The sequence below is a fragment of the Pezoporus flaviventris genome, unplaced genomic scaffold (assembly GCF_033815535.1).
Source record: "Pezoporus flaviventris isolate CSIRO_AGI_PZ_B2104156 unplaced genomic scaffold, CSIRO_AGI_Pfla_v1 ptg000007l, whole genome shotgun sequence".
Classification (NCBI taxonomy): Eukaryota; Metazoa; Chordata; class Aves; order Psittaciformes; family Psittacidae; genus Pezoporus; species Pezoporus flaviventris.
In genome coordinates, this window is record NW_026892555.1 from 97,442,436 (window position 1) to 97,461,140 (window position 18,705).

At 66.0% G+C, this 18,705-nt stretch overlaps 1 protein-coding gene across 4 annotated transcripts; it reads right to left on the minus strand.

Annotated features, from left to right (window-relative positions):
• Nucleotides 1–16: 16 nt before the first annotated feature.
• Nucleotides 17–18,654, minus strand: SLC4A2 (solute carrier family 4 member 2). 4 transcript variants are annotated; one of them, XM_061449673.1, is made up of 24 exons: nt 18,384–18,654; nt 17,733–17,807; nt 10,758–10,901; nt 7,673–7,841; nt 7,350–7,585; nt 7,093–7,217; nt 6,729–6,958; nt 6,042–6,178; nt 5,775–5,955; nt 5,554–5,689; nt 5,231–5,414; nt 4,998–5,112; nt 4,726–4,910; nt 4,422–4,635; nt 4,115–4,339; nt 3,829–3,977; nt 3,498–3,692; nt 3,192–3,419; nt 2,969–3,058; nt 2,059–2,225; nt 1,584–1,837; nt 1,145–1,314; nt 869–1,042; nt 17–762 (listed from the first exon to the last, which is right to left on the minus strand). In XM_061449673.1, the coding sequence occupies exons 3-24, from the start codon at nt 10,815–10,817 to the stop codon at nt 682–684; spliced, it is 3,705 nt and encodes a 1,234-aa protein (XP_061305657.1). In that variant the 5' UTR covers nt 10,818–10,901; nt 17,733–17,807; nt 18,384–18,654; the 3' UTR covers nt 17–681. The 4 variants fall into 4 exon arrangements, with proteins under 4 accessions (XP_061305657.1, XP_061305658.1, XP_061305656.1 ...); XM_061449674.1 differs by lacking the exons at nt 17,733–17,807; nt 18,384–18,654 and adding an exon at nt 15,699–15,959; XM_061449672.1 differs by lacking the exons at nt 10,758–10,901; nt 17,733–17,807; nt 18,384–18,654 and adding an exon at nt 10,314–10,737.
• Between the last annotated feature and the right edge of the window lie 51 nt (nt 18,655–18,705).

Sequence of the window (18,705 nt, forward strand, 5' to 3'; positions counted from 1 at the left end):
ACCGGTGAAAAGTGTGCAAAGTCCATTTTGTTTATTAGGACAAGGCGGTGGCCGGCCCCCAGCCTGCGCTGGGCACAGCACAAGGGGACCCCCGGCCCGGCAGCCCAGGGCTCAGGCACCGGCTGTCTGCCATGGGGGTCCCCTCAGTAGCAGCACCTGGTGCCTGGGATGCTGCTGCCTGCAGCTCTGCCCTTACGCAGCCATGGGGCAGGGTTGCATGGGGCTCCCCAGCGCCTCCAGCCCCAACCACGTGGGCACCCCTCGACCTGGTGTGCTAGTTATAAAGCTGTTTATTGCCATTTAGATTACTCTGTTAAATAAAACACAGTGGGATTAGGCAACACCTGATTGTCTGGCGGGAGCCCAGGGCCGGGGACTGCAGAGGGGTTGGGACCGGGCCAGGACCCGCAGCTCTGCTGGGGGGTAGCTGGGGGGGCTCTGCCCCATGGCCAGGTCAGGATGTGCCCCAAGGGGACATGGGACCCTGCATGGTGTGGGAGGGCTGCGGGAGTCCCACCATGGCGAGGCTGTGCACCAGCATCTCTTTGGCAGGGTCCCCCAAAGGCACAGGGAGCGTGGGGTGCCTGTCTCGGCTGCCCCCAGTCCTGTGCAGGGCAGCAGCGCAGGGGCCTGGCCGGGCACATCCCTGCAGCTGTGGGTGGCTTCGCTGCTGGCACACGGTCACACCGGCATCGGCATTTCGTTGTACTCATCCACACCCTCCCGCTCATCCAGGATGGGCTCGGCCTCATCTGCGTCCAGCTGTGGGGAGATGGCAGCTGAGTGGGCAGCAAGGGGTCCGGCCATCACCCACCAGAGCATTCGTGGGGATGAGGGATACAGCGCGGGGCACGGAGCGGGTACTTACACACTTCATCTCCCGGTCAGTGAAGATGCGGCTGAGCAGGCACATGCGGAGTGGCACCGTGAGGATGAGGATGAAGGGGAAGGCCAGGGAGGCCACGGTGGACATGACGGCCCAGAGTACGGCCAGGCATGCCAGCTGCAGCCCGGTGAAGAGATGCATGCGCAGCGTGCGTACCTGCATGGAGGCAGCCATCGGTGCCAAGTCAGACCCCTGCATCCCCCTCCGACCCCAGCAGAGCTCCCCACCCCTAGGACACCTCCCCTGGGTCCCCCTGACCTTTTTGACATAGGTGACATCAGGGTGGTGCTTTGGGGGCATCAGCAGCAGCTGCAGGCGCTCGTAGAACTGGATGCCATTGAGGGAGGTGATACCCATGTAGAGGAAGATCCCAAAGAGCACGGCCAGTGGGATCTGCCGCAGCAGGTCCCCAATGACGATGGACAGGCCTGTGACAGAGCAGGGTCAGCCACGCTTCTTGGCCCAGTCCTCCCTGCCTGGTCACCTCCCATGGCCATGCTTGGGGAGGGTCCTGCGTCACTAGTGCCCATGCGGGACAGGATGGCCATGACACTTAGACAGGGCTCAGGGCACCCCAGCCTTCCTCGTGCTGCTCCCTGCACCATCACAGCTCCCCACAGCTGCCCAGAACCCCCCATGGCCACATGGGATGGAGCAGGGCGGGCAGGGCACCCACAGCAGTCAGGGATGTGCTTACCCACAAGCACGGCCACCAGCAGCCCAGTGACCCGCTGCTCCTTCACCTCCTGGATCTTGGGCTTGTCCCCGGGCGCCACAGCCTTGCTCATGACGGTGAGGGCATTGGCGTGCGTGACAGAGCGCACCGTGGCCGCAGCGAGCCACGGGAGCCCAAACAGGGCAAAGAAGCCACCCATGGCCACGATGAGCAGGAGGTCGAGGTGGAACCCAGAGCCCTTCTGCAGCATCCGCTCCTTCTTGCTGATGATCAGCCTGGGCACAAGGGCAGACCGTCGGCATGGCTTGACAGGGCTTGGCATGGCACAGCACAGTTTGGCATGGCACAGCACAGTTTGGCATGGCTCAGCCCGGCACAGCATGGCACAGCTCAGCAGGACATGGAATGGCCCAGCTCAGCTTGGCACGGCACACCCTGCCCCACTCATGCCCTGCGCTGCCCCACAGGGCCCCCAGACCACTACTGCTGTGCTCACGTGGTGATCTGGGTCTCCATGAAGATGAGGATGAAGACGAGGATGGCGGGGAGGCCGCTGGCCACCATCATCCATACGGGGAAGTCGCTCTTCTCACCCAGGGGGTTGATCACCCAGCCACGCTTGTCCGGGGCTGTCACCGAGAACCCGCTGGGCACGCTCAGCTTCTGCAGGAGGGAGTGAAAAATGCTGGGGGGCACACACAAGCTCTGCCCCTGCCCCATGGCTCTCCCATGGCAAGGGGTGCTGGGGCATGGGATGAGCCATGGAGGCACTGGGACCTGCTGCATCCAGGCTCAAAGGGCTCCCAGCAAAGTGGGAAGAGGAAGACAGGCTGAGAGAGCTGGGCTTGTTCAGCCTGCGGAAGAGAAGGCTCCGAGGAGACCTTAGAGCAGCTTCCAGTGCCTAAAAGGGCCCACAAGAAAGCTGGAGAGGGGCTTTTGACAAGGGCAGGTAGGGACAGGACAAGGGGGAATGGCTTTAAACTGACAGAGGGGAGGCTGAGATGAGATGTGAGGAAGAAGTTCTTCCCTGTGAGGGTGGTGAGGCCCTGGCACAGGTTGCCCAGAGAAGCTGTGGCTGCCCCATCCCTGGCAGTGTTCAAGGCCAGGTTGGATGGGGCTTGGAGCAACCTGGTCTGGTGGAAGGTGTCCCTGCCCATGGCAGGGGGTTGGAACTGGAGGAGCTTAAGGTCCCCTCAAACCCAAACCAGTCTGATTCTATAATTCTATGAAAAGCGAGATGCTGGAGCCAGAGGTGGCCAAGAGCCACAGCAGCCGTGGTGGGGACAGATAGTGCCGCAAATGCCAGGAGCCACTGACCTGCACCCAGGATGCAGCAGGCAAATGGGGGCCAGGGGGTGCAGGGTGGGGGATTCTTGCCCCCAGGGTGGGGGGTGTTTGGTACTGACCTGCGTGTAGGTGTCCTGGATGCTGTAGTCCACCAGCACCATCACCAGGATGGCAATGGGCACCCCAAAGTCCCCGATGAGCCGCCGGATCTGGGGGAAGAGCAGCATCAGCCCAGCCCCAGCCCCACTGCGCAACCGGCCCCAGCTCAGCGGTACCCCCAAAGCTGGGCTCACCCCAGGGCCCGAGCAGCACCCGTGCCGCCGTCCCGCCTGCCCCACGCACCCGTCCGGGGAAGAACCGGCTGTTCTTGAACTTGCGCAGGAAGAAGGCGATGAAGAAGGTGCTGGCCATGAGCACCAGTGAGAGCAGCGCCGTGTTGGGCTGCCCCGTCACCTTGGCTGCGGCGCGGCTGGCGGTGCCGTTGGCTGGGGCTGTGCTGCTGTTCCTCCATGCCTCTGCCTCTGAGATGTTCACCTGCACGCAGCCGTGTAGGGGATGCTCCTGGAAGATCTGCGGCACAGCAAGGCTCAGTCTGGTCCCACCAGCCCCACCCCCAGAGACACCCTGGCCCCGGCTGTGCAAGCTCACCTTGGCCAGCTTTGAGAAGGTCTCATAGATGAAGATGAGGGAGATGAGGAAGGCGAAGATCTCCTGGGTGAAGCGGGAGACAAAGCGCACCAGGAAGCTGCCCTCGAAGGCCACCATGACCAGCACGATGAGGATGAGCCAGAAGCCAATCCAGACGCGCCCCACCAGGTACTCCAGGTCATTGGAGGTGCAGAACTGCAGAACAGACAGACTGGGGTCAGCAGAGCTGGGGCAGAGCTCCGGGCAGTGGGAGAAGCAGTGGGGCTGGGGATGATGTCTGCCCCACAGCAGCAGGAATGTTCCCCCCACCCCTCCAGTCCCCGGGGCTCACCGTGAAGAAAGCCTCCTCGAAGACAAGCAGAGGCCCTGAGAAGCCAATGATGAGCAGGGGCTGGGCGCCCAGCAGGCAGAAGATCACGCCCTGCAGCGATGTGGAGATGATCAGCTCAGACACCCCGATCAGGTCATGCGTCTTCTCCCCTGCGGGCAGGACAGGCTCAGGCACATCCAGTGGGAAAGAGCCCTTCAACCCCAACATCACAGCCCCACAGCTCCTTCCCGCTCCCTCCTGCAGCACGCATGGGGCAGGACACGGCACCCACACCCCCAGCACTCACCCAGCAGCCCTCCGAAGGTGATGGCCGGTGACAGTGCAGCGAAGTAGATGAAGATGACGGCTGCAATGCACTGTGGGTCCAGCGCATCCCTGAAGTCGCTCAGGTACTTGGGGTACCGCCGCTGCACGTCCCGGATCAGCCCCCCAAAGGGCCGGCCCGTGCGCCGCAGGGGGTCGTCATCCTCCTCCTCGCTGTCGCCCTCCACCACCTTCAGCTTTAGCAGTGCTGTGCCCCATGGACAGACAGATGGACAGTGAGACCCTGCTGGCTGGGGCCCTCACCCTGCCCCATCCCACGCCGCTGGCACCTTTCTCCTCGGGGGACTTGGGCTCCAGCAGCAGCCTTCGCTCCTGCTCCTCCCTCTTCTTCAGCATCTCGCGCTGGAAGTGGGCGACGCTGCGCAGCAGCTCCTCACCCTGCACCTCAGAGGGCGGCAGCACCACGCTGCAGTCCAGGAACTCGTTGATGGCATTGAGGAGGTCGTGGCGGTCATCAGCCAGGTACGCAGCCTCGTGGAATTGCTGGCGTGGGGACAGCAGGGTCAGGGTGCCCACCCAGGGATGCTGCGGGTCCCTGAGCCCTGTGGCCCCAGTGGGGATGTGGCCTCTCACCTTGTCAGACATGAGGGTGGAGATGGAGCGCCCGATCTCATGGTAGTCCATGTGGGTGCTGCTGGGCCCCAGCAGCACGAAGAGGAACCGCACAGGGACGGGCACCTCCAGCACCGAATCCAGCTCCACCGCCTCCTGCAGCCGCACGAAGGCCATGGTAGGCTGGTCCAGGAACTCCACACAGCCTGTGGGGCACAGGGGGCCATGGTGGGAGCCCATCACGTGGTCCCCAACTGCTGCCCACCCTCCCACCCCCTGCCACCCCTCCGTACCCACAAGCACCACCGTGGCCTCAGCGTTGTCAGGGATCTTCTCCAGTAGCTTCAGCTCGTGTTTGGACTTGGAGCGAGTGATGCCAGCTGGGGGGGTGGGGGTGAGGACCTCCCTCTGTGGGGACAGAGGAACAATGTGACTGGTGTGAGGGCCCCTCCTGAGGATGAGGAGTGATGCAGGCAGGGAGGAAGGGCTGGGGATGGTGTAGCACAGCCACGGGAGCTGAGCTCACCTCCCGCTCCACATCGACCCGTGTGTCGTGCTCCACGGCATGGCCAGCAATGAGGGGATCGGTGACAGCCGGCTCACTGCCCTCAGCCACATGGTTGGTGCTGTGGTGGTGCACAAGCAGGGAGCCCAGGCTGCCCGCAGAGATGTTTCGGGGGAAGGAGAAGTCTTTCTCATCGCTTGGGTGGCTGTGGGACAAAGCCAGGGCAGTCTGGGGTGGCTCTGGCAGAGCTATCCCTGCCAGTGATCTGAGGACAGTGTGGTCCCCAAGGCTGCAGGGAGCAGAGCCTGCAGGGGGGGCTCTGGGCCAGTGCCCCCCATACTAACCTGTGCTTGAGCAGCAGCGCCCGCAGCACGTTGGCACGGTCCTCAGCCCGGATCTGGTCGGTGATGACCATCTGCTCCACCACTTGGTGAGCCACCCCTGGCAGCGTCTTCTGGTCCAGGTCGAGGAGCACGGCCCCTGGGCAGGGAGGGGGGGCTGAGACAAGCACAGCTGGGACCCCCACACCCCCCAGGGGTCCGTGGGGCCGCCTCTGCCTCCCTACCGTGGGACAGGGTCTTGCGCAGCTCCAGGAGGCTGCGGAAGGACAGGGAGGCCACGTGTGGCTTGCCCCAGCGATCCGTCTCCTCCTCCACATCCTCCTCGAACTTGATCCAGCGTGCCGTCTCCTTCCACTGCAGCTCCTGGTTCTTGTCCACCACCAGCTCATTCAGCTCCACAAATACCTGACAGCATGGCCTGGTCAGTCAGAGATGCACCCATGCAGCCGCTACCCCATCCCTGCCCAACATCCCACACTGGGTCCCCGCACCTCATGGGGCTGCCGGTCCTGCTTGCGGTGCCGTGTCATGGGCTCCTTGTGGTCCTTGCTGACGTGAACCACCTGCGCCTTGGCACTCTTCCTGACGAGGTGCCGGCGCACCCCCGGCACATCCTCGAAGCGGTGACCTGTCAGGGACAGGGAGGATAGTGATGGTGGTGGGAGGGTGACCTGTGGAGCTCACAGCCCTGAGCCCAGGGTCCCAGCACTTGTCATGGGGAGCCATAGGCTGGCAGCTGAAGTAGAGGGACCAAGGCCAGACAAGGACCATCACAGCCCCAGGGTCCATGAGCGTGGCACTCAGTGTGGCAAGGGGGTGAGGATGGGATCTGTGCACCGGTGAGGGCTGTGGCACTGGGGGGTCACACAGCTGCTGCTTCTCTGGTGCCAGTGGTGACAAGCAGGAGCAGAGGTGGTTCCTCACACCAGGGTCACCTCAGATCCCTGTGCCAAGGGTTGTGTGTGCCCATCCACATGGGACCCCGCTGCAGGCAGTGCTCCCTGGGGAGCTCTGAGCCCTGGAAGTCCCAGAGCTGCAACTTGCCAGGGGCTTGCAAGCACCCAGGAGAGGCACCACCGCTGCCTCCAGCTCCAGCCACCTGGCACATGGCTCGGCCCCAGCTGTGCCAACAGCCACTGCCAGCACAGTCTCTGGGGTGCAGGGTGCCCCCCACTCACTCTTCATGTAGTCCAGGTCAGCAGAGGCCAGCGTCTGGGCCTCCGACTCATCTGTCGGCACCTTCTGGTACCGGTCCTGCTCCGCGCCCGTCATGCTGCCGATCCGCCGCCGCTCGTGCAGGTTGTAGCTGCGGTGCCCTGGCTGCGACTTGGCAATGGGGCGACCGGGGGAGCCGGCCTCGGCGGTGGCAGCTGCTCCCTCTGCTGCTTCTCCTTCCTCTGCACTGGGGCTGCAAGGCAGGCTCCCACCTCAGAGTTGAGCCCCCATTGTGTCCCCCAGACCCACTGTGGGGCAGCCAGAGGGGGCTGCCACCCCCTAAGCCCCAGGCGAGCCCCAGTGCTGCCCAACCCCAGCCCCACTCACCTGCCTGCCTGGGCTTCCTTGGGGGACGTGGACCCACGAGGGTTCAGGGGGGACCCAGGCAGCACTGGGGGGGGGACTGGATCCTCGGCCCGCTGTTCAGTCACCTCATCCTCCTGCAGGAAGAACTGAGACGGGGCATGGGAGGAACTGGCTGCTGTAGAGCTGTGACTCCTGGCCACAGGCACCATCGGCTCTGGCACCTTGGCTGTGGCCCTAAAAGCTCCAGGGCTGCCCCCCGCACCCAGCCCTGGCCTCACCTGCACTGCCTCAGGTGGGCCGGGCTGCTGGAGCTCCTCTGCCGACCTCTCTGTCTCTGTGTCGCACGCCTCATCCTCATCCTCTTCGGCCTCCTCAATGGTGGGGGTCTCACCAGGGACAGAGGCGCGGGCGTGCTTCTTCTTGACCTTTTTTGGCACCCCCTTCTTGCGGCGGGTGTCAGGGGGAAGGTGCGTGGACAGTGGGTGGTGGATGTGGTGGGATGACTGGCGGTGGTCTGTGGAGGACAGCACGGGGTCGGTGCCCTGCCCGCTGCCCGCCCGCTGCCCCCCCGCTGCCTGCCTGCGGCCCCAGCCCCACTCACACTCGAAGTCCTCCTCGCCATAGCTGCGCCCGGCCTCCTCAGCGTTGCGAGGGTGCGTGTCGCACAGGATCTCCTCGAAGCGCTCCACACCCAGCGCCTTGTTCAGGTCCTTCTCCTCCTCTTCCTCCCCAAAAACAGGCGAGCCAGCGCCCAGCGCCTCCTGCTCAGGCTGTGGGATGGTACAGGGCTGAGTGGGCAGCCAGCACCACCACCTGCCACACCACCAGCCCCCTGTGCACCCTGATGGTGGCTCTCTGAGGTCCCCAAAGGCACGGCACCCAAAGGATGTGCACTCGCTGTGCCCCAGCCCAGAGCACCCCCAGACTCAGCACTGCGATCCAGCGCTCTGGTCTCCCGAAAAGTACCCTAGCACCCAGTGACCAGCTCCCTGACCCGCATCTCTGGTGACACGTTCCCCCTACATGTGCCCGAGCACCCCAAATGCTGCGCTCCCCAGTCAGCCCGGACCCAGCACTCCAGTACCATGCCCTGGTGCAGTGCACCCTTATGTACCCCCAGTGCCGTGTCTCAGAGCCCTGCACCCCCAGCACACCAGCGCCATGCCCTGGTGCCATGCACCCCCAGCACTATTCCCTGCTACCGTGCACGCCTATGCACCCCCAGCACCCTTAGTGCTATGCCCGCACCTCGTACCCCAAACCCTGTGCTTGCGGTGCCTCGGTGCTGTACCTCCACCCCGGAGCTGCTGGGTGCTGCTGGTGCACCGCAGCTGTGGGTGCTGGGGTGCAAGGGGGGGACTCCCGGGATGGGAGGGGGAGGGTGCTGATGGTACAGGGAGTGCGGGGCTGCGGAGATGGGGGGGGCAGGGGGATGGGATGTTGGGGGGGGGCAGCGCGTCCCCGCCCGTCCCTACCTGAGTCATGGCGGAGCCGCGCTCCCGCCGCAGCTCCCGCAGCGCTTTATCGGGGCGGCGCGGCCCGGCCCGGCTGGGGATGGGGGCGGCGGGGGGGGGGGGGGGCGGTGGACGGGGGGCGGCGGCTCCTTCTCCGGCCTCGCCAAATATTGACGGAGCCGCCCCGCGTCCGCCTCAAGGTGACAGCGGCCCGCAGAGGGCACCGGCTGCGCCCGCAGCACCGGCGCCGGGGCCGGGTACGGACCGACCCCCCAGCCGAGCTCTGGCCCCCCGGGAGCGAACCGACCCCCGTCAATGCACGGCCCCCGGCACGCACAGCCGCACCTCCTCCGGTGATGCACGGGCCCCCGGGAACGCACCGACCCCCCCGCCGAGCTCCGGTCCCTCCGGGAATGCATCGCACACCCCCTCCCCTCCCGGCTCTGCTCTGACCCCCGCAGCAATGCACGGTCCCCGGCCCGGCTCCGGCCCGCCCCTCGCCAGGCAATGCACCATGCCCCCCGGCACTGCACCGACCCCCGGGAATGCATTAACCCCACCGAGAACGCACCCCCCACCACCACCCCACCCCCACCCCCCCCCGGAATGCACTGACACACCCCACACACCCCCTGGTATCGCACATTTCCCCCCCCGGGAACGCACCACACCGGATCTGCTCGTGGCCGCACAGTGACCCCCTCTCCGGTGCTCACTGCATTCCCCCTTCGGGGATGTAGGTAGGGGTCAGGTCGGCAGCTCCCGGTGATGTACGGCCACCCCCTCCCGGTAAAGCAGCCCCCATGCTGGCGCGTTGCCTCCCCTCCTTCCTGGCCCCTGCTGGAACTGCACTGCCGACCCGCCTTCCCGGTCCCCCAGACCTGCCCGCAGTGCTTGCAACACAGGGGACACCCCCTCCACGGCCCCTCTGTGACTCCCGGGATGAGGTAGGTACCAGACCCCCGGGTGGGGGGACATGGGGATGGGGACACCGGGAGAAGTGGGACAAGGAAGACGGTGCCACCCAGTGGTGGCCGGGGTGGGGATGGGGGCACCCCACATACCATCCCCTGCTGGGGACACCCTCAGGCAGCAGCGGTGGGGGTGCCACCCACCCCCTGGGGACAGCCCCATAGCCCCCTGTACCTCGGCACATCCTGGCCCAGGTGTCATGTCCTTGTCTCCTTCCCCACCATGTGATGACCCCAAAGCCCCCAGCCCAGGATGGGGCACCACAGTTGGGGTGACAAGGAACAGGCAGACCTGTGTGGTCCCATCACACCCACAGCCCCATGGTGCGAGGCTGATGTGTGAGCTTCACACCATGCCCCTGCTGTGGCCCTTCCCCTACCCCAGCAACCCCCTCGCAGCACCCCCTGGCCCACTGCACTGTGCCCCACAAACTCGCCAGTCTCCATCCTCAAGCCCCGGTAAGGCAGCTCCCCCCAAAACACCTCCTGGCCCCCACGCCCCAGCCCCAGGTTCCTGCCATCCCCAAAATGACCTTGAACTCCCCGCCCTGACCTCACTGCACCTCCCCACCTCCCCCATGGCCTGGCTCCTCCAGAGCAGTGCTCGCAGTGACACCCAACGCCACCTCATCCCCAGCCTGGATTACTGAGCTCCTCCCAGGCCAGCTCCCCTTCCCAGGGCAATGCCCCATGTTCCCGGCATGCTCCTTCGCCCGCAGGACACTCAGGCCCAGCTTCAGCCCTGGGGAAGGTGGGAACGTGTGTTTCTGGATGAGGGATGTGCCAGCCTGGCAGCCCAGGTGAGGCCGCGGCTTACCCGGGAGTCCAGAAGGAAATCCATGGGTGATGGAGCCGTGAGGAAGGGGCCGCAGGTCCCATTGCCGGTCACGTGTGCGGCAACGGGGACTTGCCCAATGGCACCGGGCGGTCGTGCAGCGCGACGCAAAGGGTTAATCATTAACTCTGCTCTGGGAAGCCCCACGGATCCACACCGTGGCGCTGGCACTGTGGCACCACACACATGGCACCATGTGCGGCACCGGCAGAGCTGTGCCCCGTCAAGGGCACCTACCATTGGCTCAGCCTATCCCGGGGTGGCTGCTGTGCACGGCCGTGCAATGGGGCGGCACCCCACGGCACAGCATAGTGGGAGGGCCGTGCCAAGGCACCCCTCACCCAGCTGGGCAGCAGCAGGGGTGCAGCCCCCCAAGTTCCCTCCCCAGGCAGCCATGGGGCTGTGCCCACCGCAGGCAGCACTTACACTCTGGAAGGCAGAGGAGACGATGTGGTGGATCTCAGAGGATACCTGGGAGTGGGTCATGGTGCTGGCGCGGTGCCCCGGGATGCCGGCTTAGCCCTTCTCCTTCTCACGGGGGCTCAGGGGACGCTCTCGGGGCAGCATAACCTGTGGGCACAGATGGGCGCTCAGGGGAATGCTTCAGCTGGGAATGCTTCAGCCGGGGATGCTCCGAGGGGCTGTTCCACAGCGTGCCACCACTGCACCGAGGTCTGCCCGGAGGAAAGCACCGGGCTGGCCCCAGGCTGGTTTGTCTTGGCTGATGGCAGGAGCAGGAGAGCAGAGGCCAAGACAAACGCCAGGAGGGGAGCGGAGCCGGGAAAGCAGGAGGGGGCCTGGCGTCCCCAGCAGGACCCCAGGCATGAGCCCAGCCCCACAGGGTGCAGGCAAAGAGCCAGATCCGGGAGGGCAGCATCCGCAGCTGCCCCTGCCACAGCCCCCAGCACCCCCATCCCGGCCCCCCACACCTGCCCACTGGCCATCCTCGCCCCACACTTGCCCCTCGGCAGCTCCCCAGGCACCAGGCTGACTCCTCCGGCACTTGTGTGCCAGGTTTATTGCCACAGGAGGTGGCCCCACGTGATGGTAGGGACTGAGGAGGGTGGTGACGGATGACTGCATCTCACATGGATGGCTCACCATCACCATCCTCGTCACCAGCATCCCTTCTGCCATGCTGTCCCCCATGGGCATGATGGCTGTGGCCAGGCTCAAGGAGCTGCAGACTCACTGAGTCCGCAGCTCCTTGAGCCTGACCACAGCCTTGGATCATCTCTTCTCCTACGTTCTGTGCTACCGGACTCCAGCTGCTCCCTAATCCCCACTCCCCATCCAGAGCCAGCACATCCACATTCCAGCCGAGTGAGCGCAGATTAGCTGACCTGCCACACCGCTCTCCCAGGGCACCCGCCAGCCAGAGCTGGCAGCCAGAATTCCCCCCCTTACTCAGAAAGGGCCACCCCCCCCACCCCCACCCCGTAGGCACCTCATAGCGCCATGCCCCCCACCATGGCACGGGTAGCAGGGAGTTGATCTGGCAGAGCTCCAGTCTCACCAGTGCACCTAATGCACTGGAACTATGGGGGAATTAGCTGGTGCTTTCGCTCCCCCTCCCCAAATGTTGGTGGGACCCTCAAACTGCCTGTGCTGGGTGACTCAGCGGGGGTGCTGTGGGGTCCTTCTCCCTGCACAGGGCACCCCATTAGCTGCATCCTCTCCAGACCTAAGGACCTGAAGACTGGGACCAGCAAGGGCTCCGTGGTGCCAGTGAGCAGCCACAGGGAATGGGGGGCTTTGAGGCACCAGAGAGGGGGCAGAGCCCACGGGGAGGGTCAGTAGTGTTGGACACAGAGCCTTTTGTGCCATCCTGGCCACATCGCAGGAGCCCCACTGGCATCACTGCTGTGCCAAGTTTCCCGCGGGATGGTGCCCCCATCATCCCACCCATCCCTAGGCCACCATGGCCAGCAAGTGCCAGGGGACCGACATGGGAAGGCACTCACTGCTCCCGGCCTTAAGCAGCTTTTTGGGTTTAATCCCGTTGGCAGCTCACGGGGATTAGAGCCCCGGGAACACACTTGGGATTGTTCTCTGGGAACACCAAGCTGGGAAGCAGCCCGAAGCCACACTCTCACCACCTCTCAGCATGGGGAACCTGGATCCTGGCCCATCACTCAAAAACGGGGGCTCCCAGCCTGCTGACCCTCGCGGCCCCGCCAGCCCAACGCCCACAGTGCCCCTGTGGGTCCCAGCAGGATGGTGCAGAGGGCACACGGCGCCTGGGAGCCTGTGGCCTGGCCCTGCTGGAAAGGGTGACGGGCACCGGGGGGGGGAGGACAACTTCTGCTTTCCATGGTGATGGTGGTGGCTGAGTCACCCAGCAGGCACGACTGGGCAGCCGGCCGAGAACGGCGCAGCGGCTCTCTCAAGCCCTGCAGAACGGAGCCTGGAGCCAGCCCGCACCGGGAGCTTCCGCGGCTGCCCAGGCACCGCGCCGGGTCAGTGCCCGCCTGCCCCGCCGTGCTCCTGCACCCCGGGATGGGAAGGGCGGGGCGAGGGGACAGGTCCCATGAGCCGCATGTCGGTGCCCAGGACGGCTGCGGTGCCACCACCTCAGCAGCTCCGGGCGCAGCCACGGGGCAGCAGGGTCGGGGCTACACGCACGGGCCATGCCGGCGGGAGGACTGAGGTGTCAGCGGCACGCCGCGCCCCGAGTGCGGCCTCTCCGGGCCGGCGGCGGAGCACAATGGCCCCTTGTGCGAGGGAACAGGCCGCTCCGATAAGCGGGGCAGGTCCGCAGATACCTCCACGGGCTGCCAACGCCGCGCCGCTAATTACCGGCTGGCTCCGATCAGCGCCTGTGCGCCAGCCGGCTCGGCGGCTCCCACCGGTGCCGGAGTCGCATTCCTGGGACCGGCCCTGGCCTGCCTGCCTGATCCGCTGAGGCGATTAGAGGGCCCGGCCCCACGCCCCACACCGCTATGGGGGCTGCCCCACGGGGCTCGTATGCCTCCGGCACTCTGCTGCGCCGGGACCCACCGCCGGCATCGCGTGGGCTGGGAGGGGAAGCCGCGCTAGCAAGGTGGGAACTGAGGCAATGCCACAACCCGGGCAGCCTGTCCACACCGGGCATCCCCCTCAGCAGCACTGACCCCAAACCCGCGAGGGATGGAGGGGCCAGCCAAAGCCTGCTGCCCAGTGCTGGTGGCACAGGAACCCGGCTGCCATGGGCAGCACCGCACCTTGTCAACCCATGAAACCTGGGCTGGGGACAGCAGCGGCAGGAACAGGTCCAGATGTGGGATCTCACACACACACAATGTGCCACACACCTTTGTGCCAACAGCTGGAGGCTGACAGTGACCACCGCACCACATCTGGCCAGCAGCCAGAGCCACATTTGCCACCCCCTGCCCGTGCATGGCTGGGTGACATGGAGAACATGCCATGTCCCTCACCAGCCCTCCAGCTGGCAGCCACTCCCCAGGAACTGATTGTGCCCAGTTTTCAGATGACATTGCACAGGGGTGAGCCTGGTGCAGGCCAGGCTATGCCCGTGACTCCAGGTGGACATGCCCCAAGCTCCTCAACCTACCTGGCATGGCGAGACCCATGGAAGGGGGGCGCCAGGATCCTGGGCCATGCAGCCCACCACCAGATGGGGCTAGCTCCCCCAGGAGGGGTCTGCACCCCCACACTTGCCCCACTGTTTCCCTGCTAAAGAACCATAGAATCATAGAATCACAGAATGGTCTGGGTCGGAAGAGACCTTAAGGACCATCCACTTCCAACCCCCATGCCACAGGCAGGGACACCTTCCACTAGACCAGGTTGCTCCAAGCCCTGTCCAACCTGGCCTTGAACCCTGCCAGGGATGGGGCAGCCACAGCTTCTCTGGGCAACCTGTGCCAGGGCCTCACCACCCTCACAGGGAAGAACTTCTTCCTCAGATCCCATCTCAATCTCCCTTCTGTCAGTTTAAAGCCATTCCCCCTTGTCCTGTCCCTGGTCTGGCACAGCCATACTCACTCCACTGCTCCTCAGGGTGCTCACATCCCAGGCATGGGAGCCACAAGCCAACTCTGGCAGAGCCGCCCAGGCACTGGCACTGCCCTGAGGCTGCACCAGCATCCGCTCCCGAATGGTGCCCAGGGTCTGCACCACTCCCTGCACCACTGACCGGCTCTGGCCAGCACTGCCAGCAGTCATGGTGGCCACAAACTGGATCCCCACCTGCATGGACAGAGCACGAGCCCCAGCTCCCTGCTCCCCAAAACGGTCCTCAAGGCTGGGGGGGTAGGGGGTGAGGAACCTCAGTGTGCCGCGGCTCTCCTGCCCACTCCTGAGGACCAGAGTGCAGGAGACCACACAGAACCCCTGCAGTCCCTCACTTCCTGGGCAGCACCCATGCCCCATGACTGAGGCTGCCAACTGTGGGGTGCTCCAGGGGGTCCTCATGGCATAGTCCAGCTGCTCCCACTCCCTCCTGCCCAGTTCACCTGCTTGCCCTGGGACACTTCCAGGAGATCCCCCTGCCCCGAGAACCTCCTGAGTGCCCACCCCATAGAGGGAGCTGGGGCCCTGCACCCCACCACCACCGCAGTGGACAGTGTAGGATGGAGCTGGGCTGGGACAAGGCTGCCCACAGCACGGCTCCCACCCCGGCAGAGATTTTCTAGACACTGTAAGTTTAGAAGCCACCACCAAAAATATCCTTCCCTGTCCCCGTACCGTGACCTCGAAACCGCCGGATCTGGGAGATGAATCACGGCACTGCATAGCTCCGTACCCACACCCATAACAGTGCCACCACCGTGGGGAGGGAGGTGACAGCCAGGGCAGGCATGACCAGTCCAGTCCAGGGCTCCCTGATGGCTGCCAGCCCCACCGCGACCCCTCCGGCCAACCCTGGAGAGGCCAGGGCCCCCTGTGCAGCATCAGACCCAACGTGTGTCCCTGCCCATGGCAGGAGGGCTGGAACTAGATGATCTTATTATGCTCCTTTCCAATCCAAACCACTCTATGATTCTATGTGGCACCAACCCCCAGTACGGCACCTGACCCCTGTGTGAGGCTCCTGCCGGGTGTCCCCACTGCTATCTCCATCCCAGCCCTGGGAAGGGGCAGGCACAGCTGCCTCTCACGGGGGTCTGCTGCCCCTGTGCCACGGTGCTGGGCTCCATGTGCCACCCCGGGGACACCCACCAGCACTGACCCCTTGGTCCTGGTGGCTGCTGTGGGACCCCGTCTGTGGGGTGGGCTGGATACAGCCCCACACCATCACCCATGGCAGGGCTGAGGGCTCTGCACTCACCCACCGAAGCTATCGGGGAGGTGTGAGCCTGGATGCACCATTCCCTGTTCCCCACCCACTCCGGCCCCAGCAGGCAGCTCTGCCCCACTCACCCCATCACCCGCCGACCCGGCAAGGCTGCGGCTCCAGCTGCGCTCCCGCGGGCTCCCCACAGAGGCTGCCGGCCCCGTGTCCCCGGGATGGGGACCCGCCCCAGCAGGGAATGATGCGGGGCTCTCGTCCAGCGCGACCCCCTCTCCCGTGGGCCACCCCGTGCAGCCTGGTGTGGGGCAGTGCGCAGCCGTTCTCTGCCCCAATGTGACGAGAGCTGCCAAGCGCCGGCCGCTGCCGGGAGCATTTATACCGGCGCAGGAGAAAAAAAAACTCGGCAGCGGCAGCAGCGCTGAGTCTTTGTTTCGGCAAGGCTGCACCAGGCCACTTTATCCAAACAGAGCGGCCGTGCCAAGTCCGGGAACGGCTCCTCGGGCAGCCACACCTCAGCACCGCGGCTCCCGCTGGGCACGGGGGCAGCCAGCGGTGAGCGCCGGCAGCCGGGAATGGCCAAGCGCCAGCGGAGAGGCCGCGCTCCTGTCCCATGGAGCGGCCAGCCATGGGGGGACGTAGAGGAGATGCAGACCCTAGAGTGCGGGCAGGAGCAGGCGTGAGAGCTTCTCCTGCACCGCACTATGCTCAGTGTTCCTCAAGGGCAGTGCCACACGCGAGGGCTGTGGGGCAGGAGGATGTGGGGCAGAGAGTGAGGAGGAGCTGGGGGCAGCCCGTCTTCCCCCCCCGCCGGCCCCGGCGCCCCTGGCAAGCCCCAGCTTGGCGTCCTCGGGCAGCCAGCCCGGTCCCTGCGGCCACCCGTCCCCTCTAATGATAGGGGTGCGCTTGCGGGGGCTGCGCCAGGGATGGCAGCCAGACCCCCCCAGCCCCACAGCCCGGCACGGGGACCCGGCCAAGCAGCAGCTCCCACGGCTCCCTCCCTTCCTTCGCCGGGATGGTGTCCCCGGGCAGGGGGCCACTGGAGAAGCACCCCCGTCCCGTTCCTGGGAGCCCTGTATCCACCCCGCAGCTCTCACAGCTCTCACTGAAGCAGCACGGGGCACAGCAGGGCAGGGAGAGTAAGAGAGATGCGGGTTGCCCTTCACCAGTGCGAGGACCCCCCAGAGCCGACCCTACAATACACCTTCACCTGCAGACACCCACAGCAGCCCAGTGGCATAAGGGGGGGATGAGGCCGGAGGGGCCTGATCTCTGTGGGGGACATGAGGCCAGGCAGGACGTAGCACCCGGGGTGGAGAGCAGTGAGGGGCACAGGGCAAAGGCCATCCAGCACAGCCCCTGCCTGGGCTCAGGGCCAGCCCAGCTCCTGGCCCCCAGTCCCCGTGGATGCCGGGACGGAAGGGCTGCCCACAGAGCAGTGCGGATACCGGTGCCAGGAGGGTTGTTAGGGCAATCACATCCCACGCTCCTGGCAGGCGCTTGAAGTGGTGCAGTGACCCTGAAAGGCATGACACCCCACGAATCCCACAGTGGGACCCTGCAGCCCTTGCACGGAGCCACTGCATGGGGATGAGGGCCAGGGCATAGACCCCTCCCCACAGCCCTTGGACCACCAACAAGCTGCCAACACAATTTCCTCCAGGAGCAATCCAGCGTCCTGACACCGGTTCAGAGACCACGGGGATCTCCCCAGGAGATGTGTGGAACAGCCCTATTTGTCCCTGGGGACCGGCTCTGTCCATGTCTGTGCCTGTATCAAGCGACTCAGAGGCTGCCATGGGCTCTCCTGGTGTACCCCAGCCCTGTTGCCCCCTCCCCGTGGGTTCTGGGCAGAGCGGCCCCGCTCCGGAGCCATGGGAGCCCAAACCAGCGCGGAAGTGGGAAACCAGCAGGAGCTGGACTCATGCCCGGCGTTGCTCAACCCCTGGCAGCGTTTCGCAAGCGGGCAGCACTACTCACCACCCAGCACGGCACATGGCGGCTCCTGGCAAGTACCGTGCCGGGCGGGCGCCAGCCCCTCGGAGACAGCCCTGTGCCACCCCTGGGGACACGCCTGGATGGGGCAGAGCCACAGGATGCTCCCTGTGCTCGGAGGGAGCCGGTGATGTGGGATGGCTGGCTGCTCCCAGCCTCATGTTTCTCACCTGCCGAAGGTTGCTGCCGGGCTCAGAAGCCGGGAGGGAGGGGCATGGAGCTGCTTCGTGTCGTGCTGGTACCCCCTAGGAAATAAAGAGATGCCAAGGGCTGAAGTACAAGAGCTGGGTCCAGCAGAGCCTCACGCGCCTCAGTGGCACAGATGGTGCAGGTGACGGGGTGAGGCCGGGGTGCGACGCCCCAGACAGGGGACCATGGACCCGGGTGCAGGTTGGCTGGAGAGGGTGCAGGGGTCCCAGGAGGGTGCCAGTAATCAGCAGTGCTGCTTCCTCCCCTGACGAAGGAGCTGGGGGACCCAGGAACGGGCACCACGGAGTCCACGGGACCCTCCAGTCTCGGGCCGAGCCCGCCGGGATACCAGAGGTGGCAGCGGGGGAAAAAGGGGCCTCAGCCGCGCCGGTACTCGGGGCCCCAGGAGGAGCCGCCGGGCCGGTGCAGCTGCCCCAGGGTCCCATCCCGGGATGGGGCGGGAAGCGGGACCGGGGCTCCCGCAGCCGGTCGGGCAGTGCCAGCACGGGACGGAACGGGACCGACGGGCAGGGGCTCGCAGGCGAGCGGGACACGGGCAGCACAGGGACCGAACCCGACCGAACCGAATCGAACCAGCCCCGCCACCTCCCGCTCCTGCTCCCACCGCTTACCGGAGAGCCCCGCCGAGCCGGGCGGGTCTGCGCGGCCCCGCCGGGAGAAGCGGCAGCGGGAGCGCGCCGGGGCGGGGCGGCACCGGTTAGGTCGGCACCGGCGCCGGTCCCGGCACCGTCTCTGGCGGGCGTGGTCACCGTTTCTCCTCGAGCCCCACGGGGTCCCCGTCGCGGCCGGGCCCCGTTCCGCAATGCTCCGGGGCGGGAGAACGGGCGGACCCGGGGATCGAACCCGGAACCACGGCGGGAGCGGGGGGGTTGGGGGAGAAGGTGTGGCGGGGGGCGTGGCCAGCGAGGAGAGGTGTGGCGGAGGGGGCGTGGC

What these genes read in the sequence shown, in the direction of transcription:
- SLC4A2 (XM_061449672.1), bottom strand. Translation starts at nt 10,571, where the DNA reads ATGGTAGGTGCCCTTGACGGGGCACAGCTCTGCCGGTGCCGCACATGG. An exon ending in GGCCACGGTGGTGCTTGTGG is followed by an intron (nt 4,911 to 4,997) that starts GTACGGAGGGGT and finishes TGTGCCCCACAG; the next exon opens with GCTGTGTGGAGTTCCTGGAC. An exon ending in CAAGTCCCCCGAGGAGAAAG is followed by an intron (nt 4,340 to 4,421) that starts GTGCCAGCGGCG and finishes CATGGGGCACAG; the next exon opens with CACTGCTAAAGCTGAAGGTG.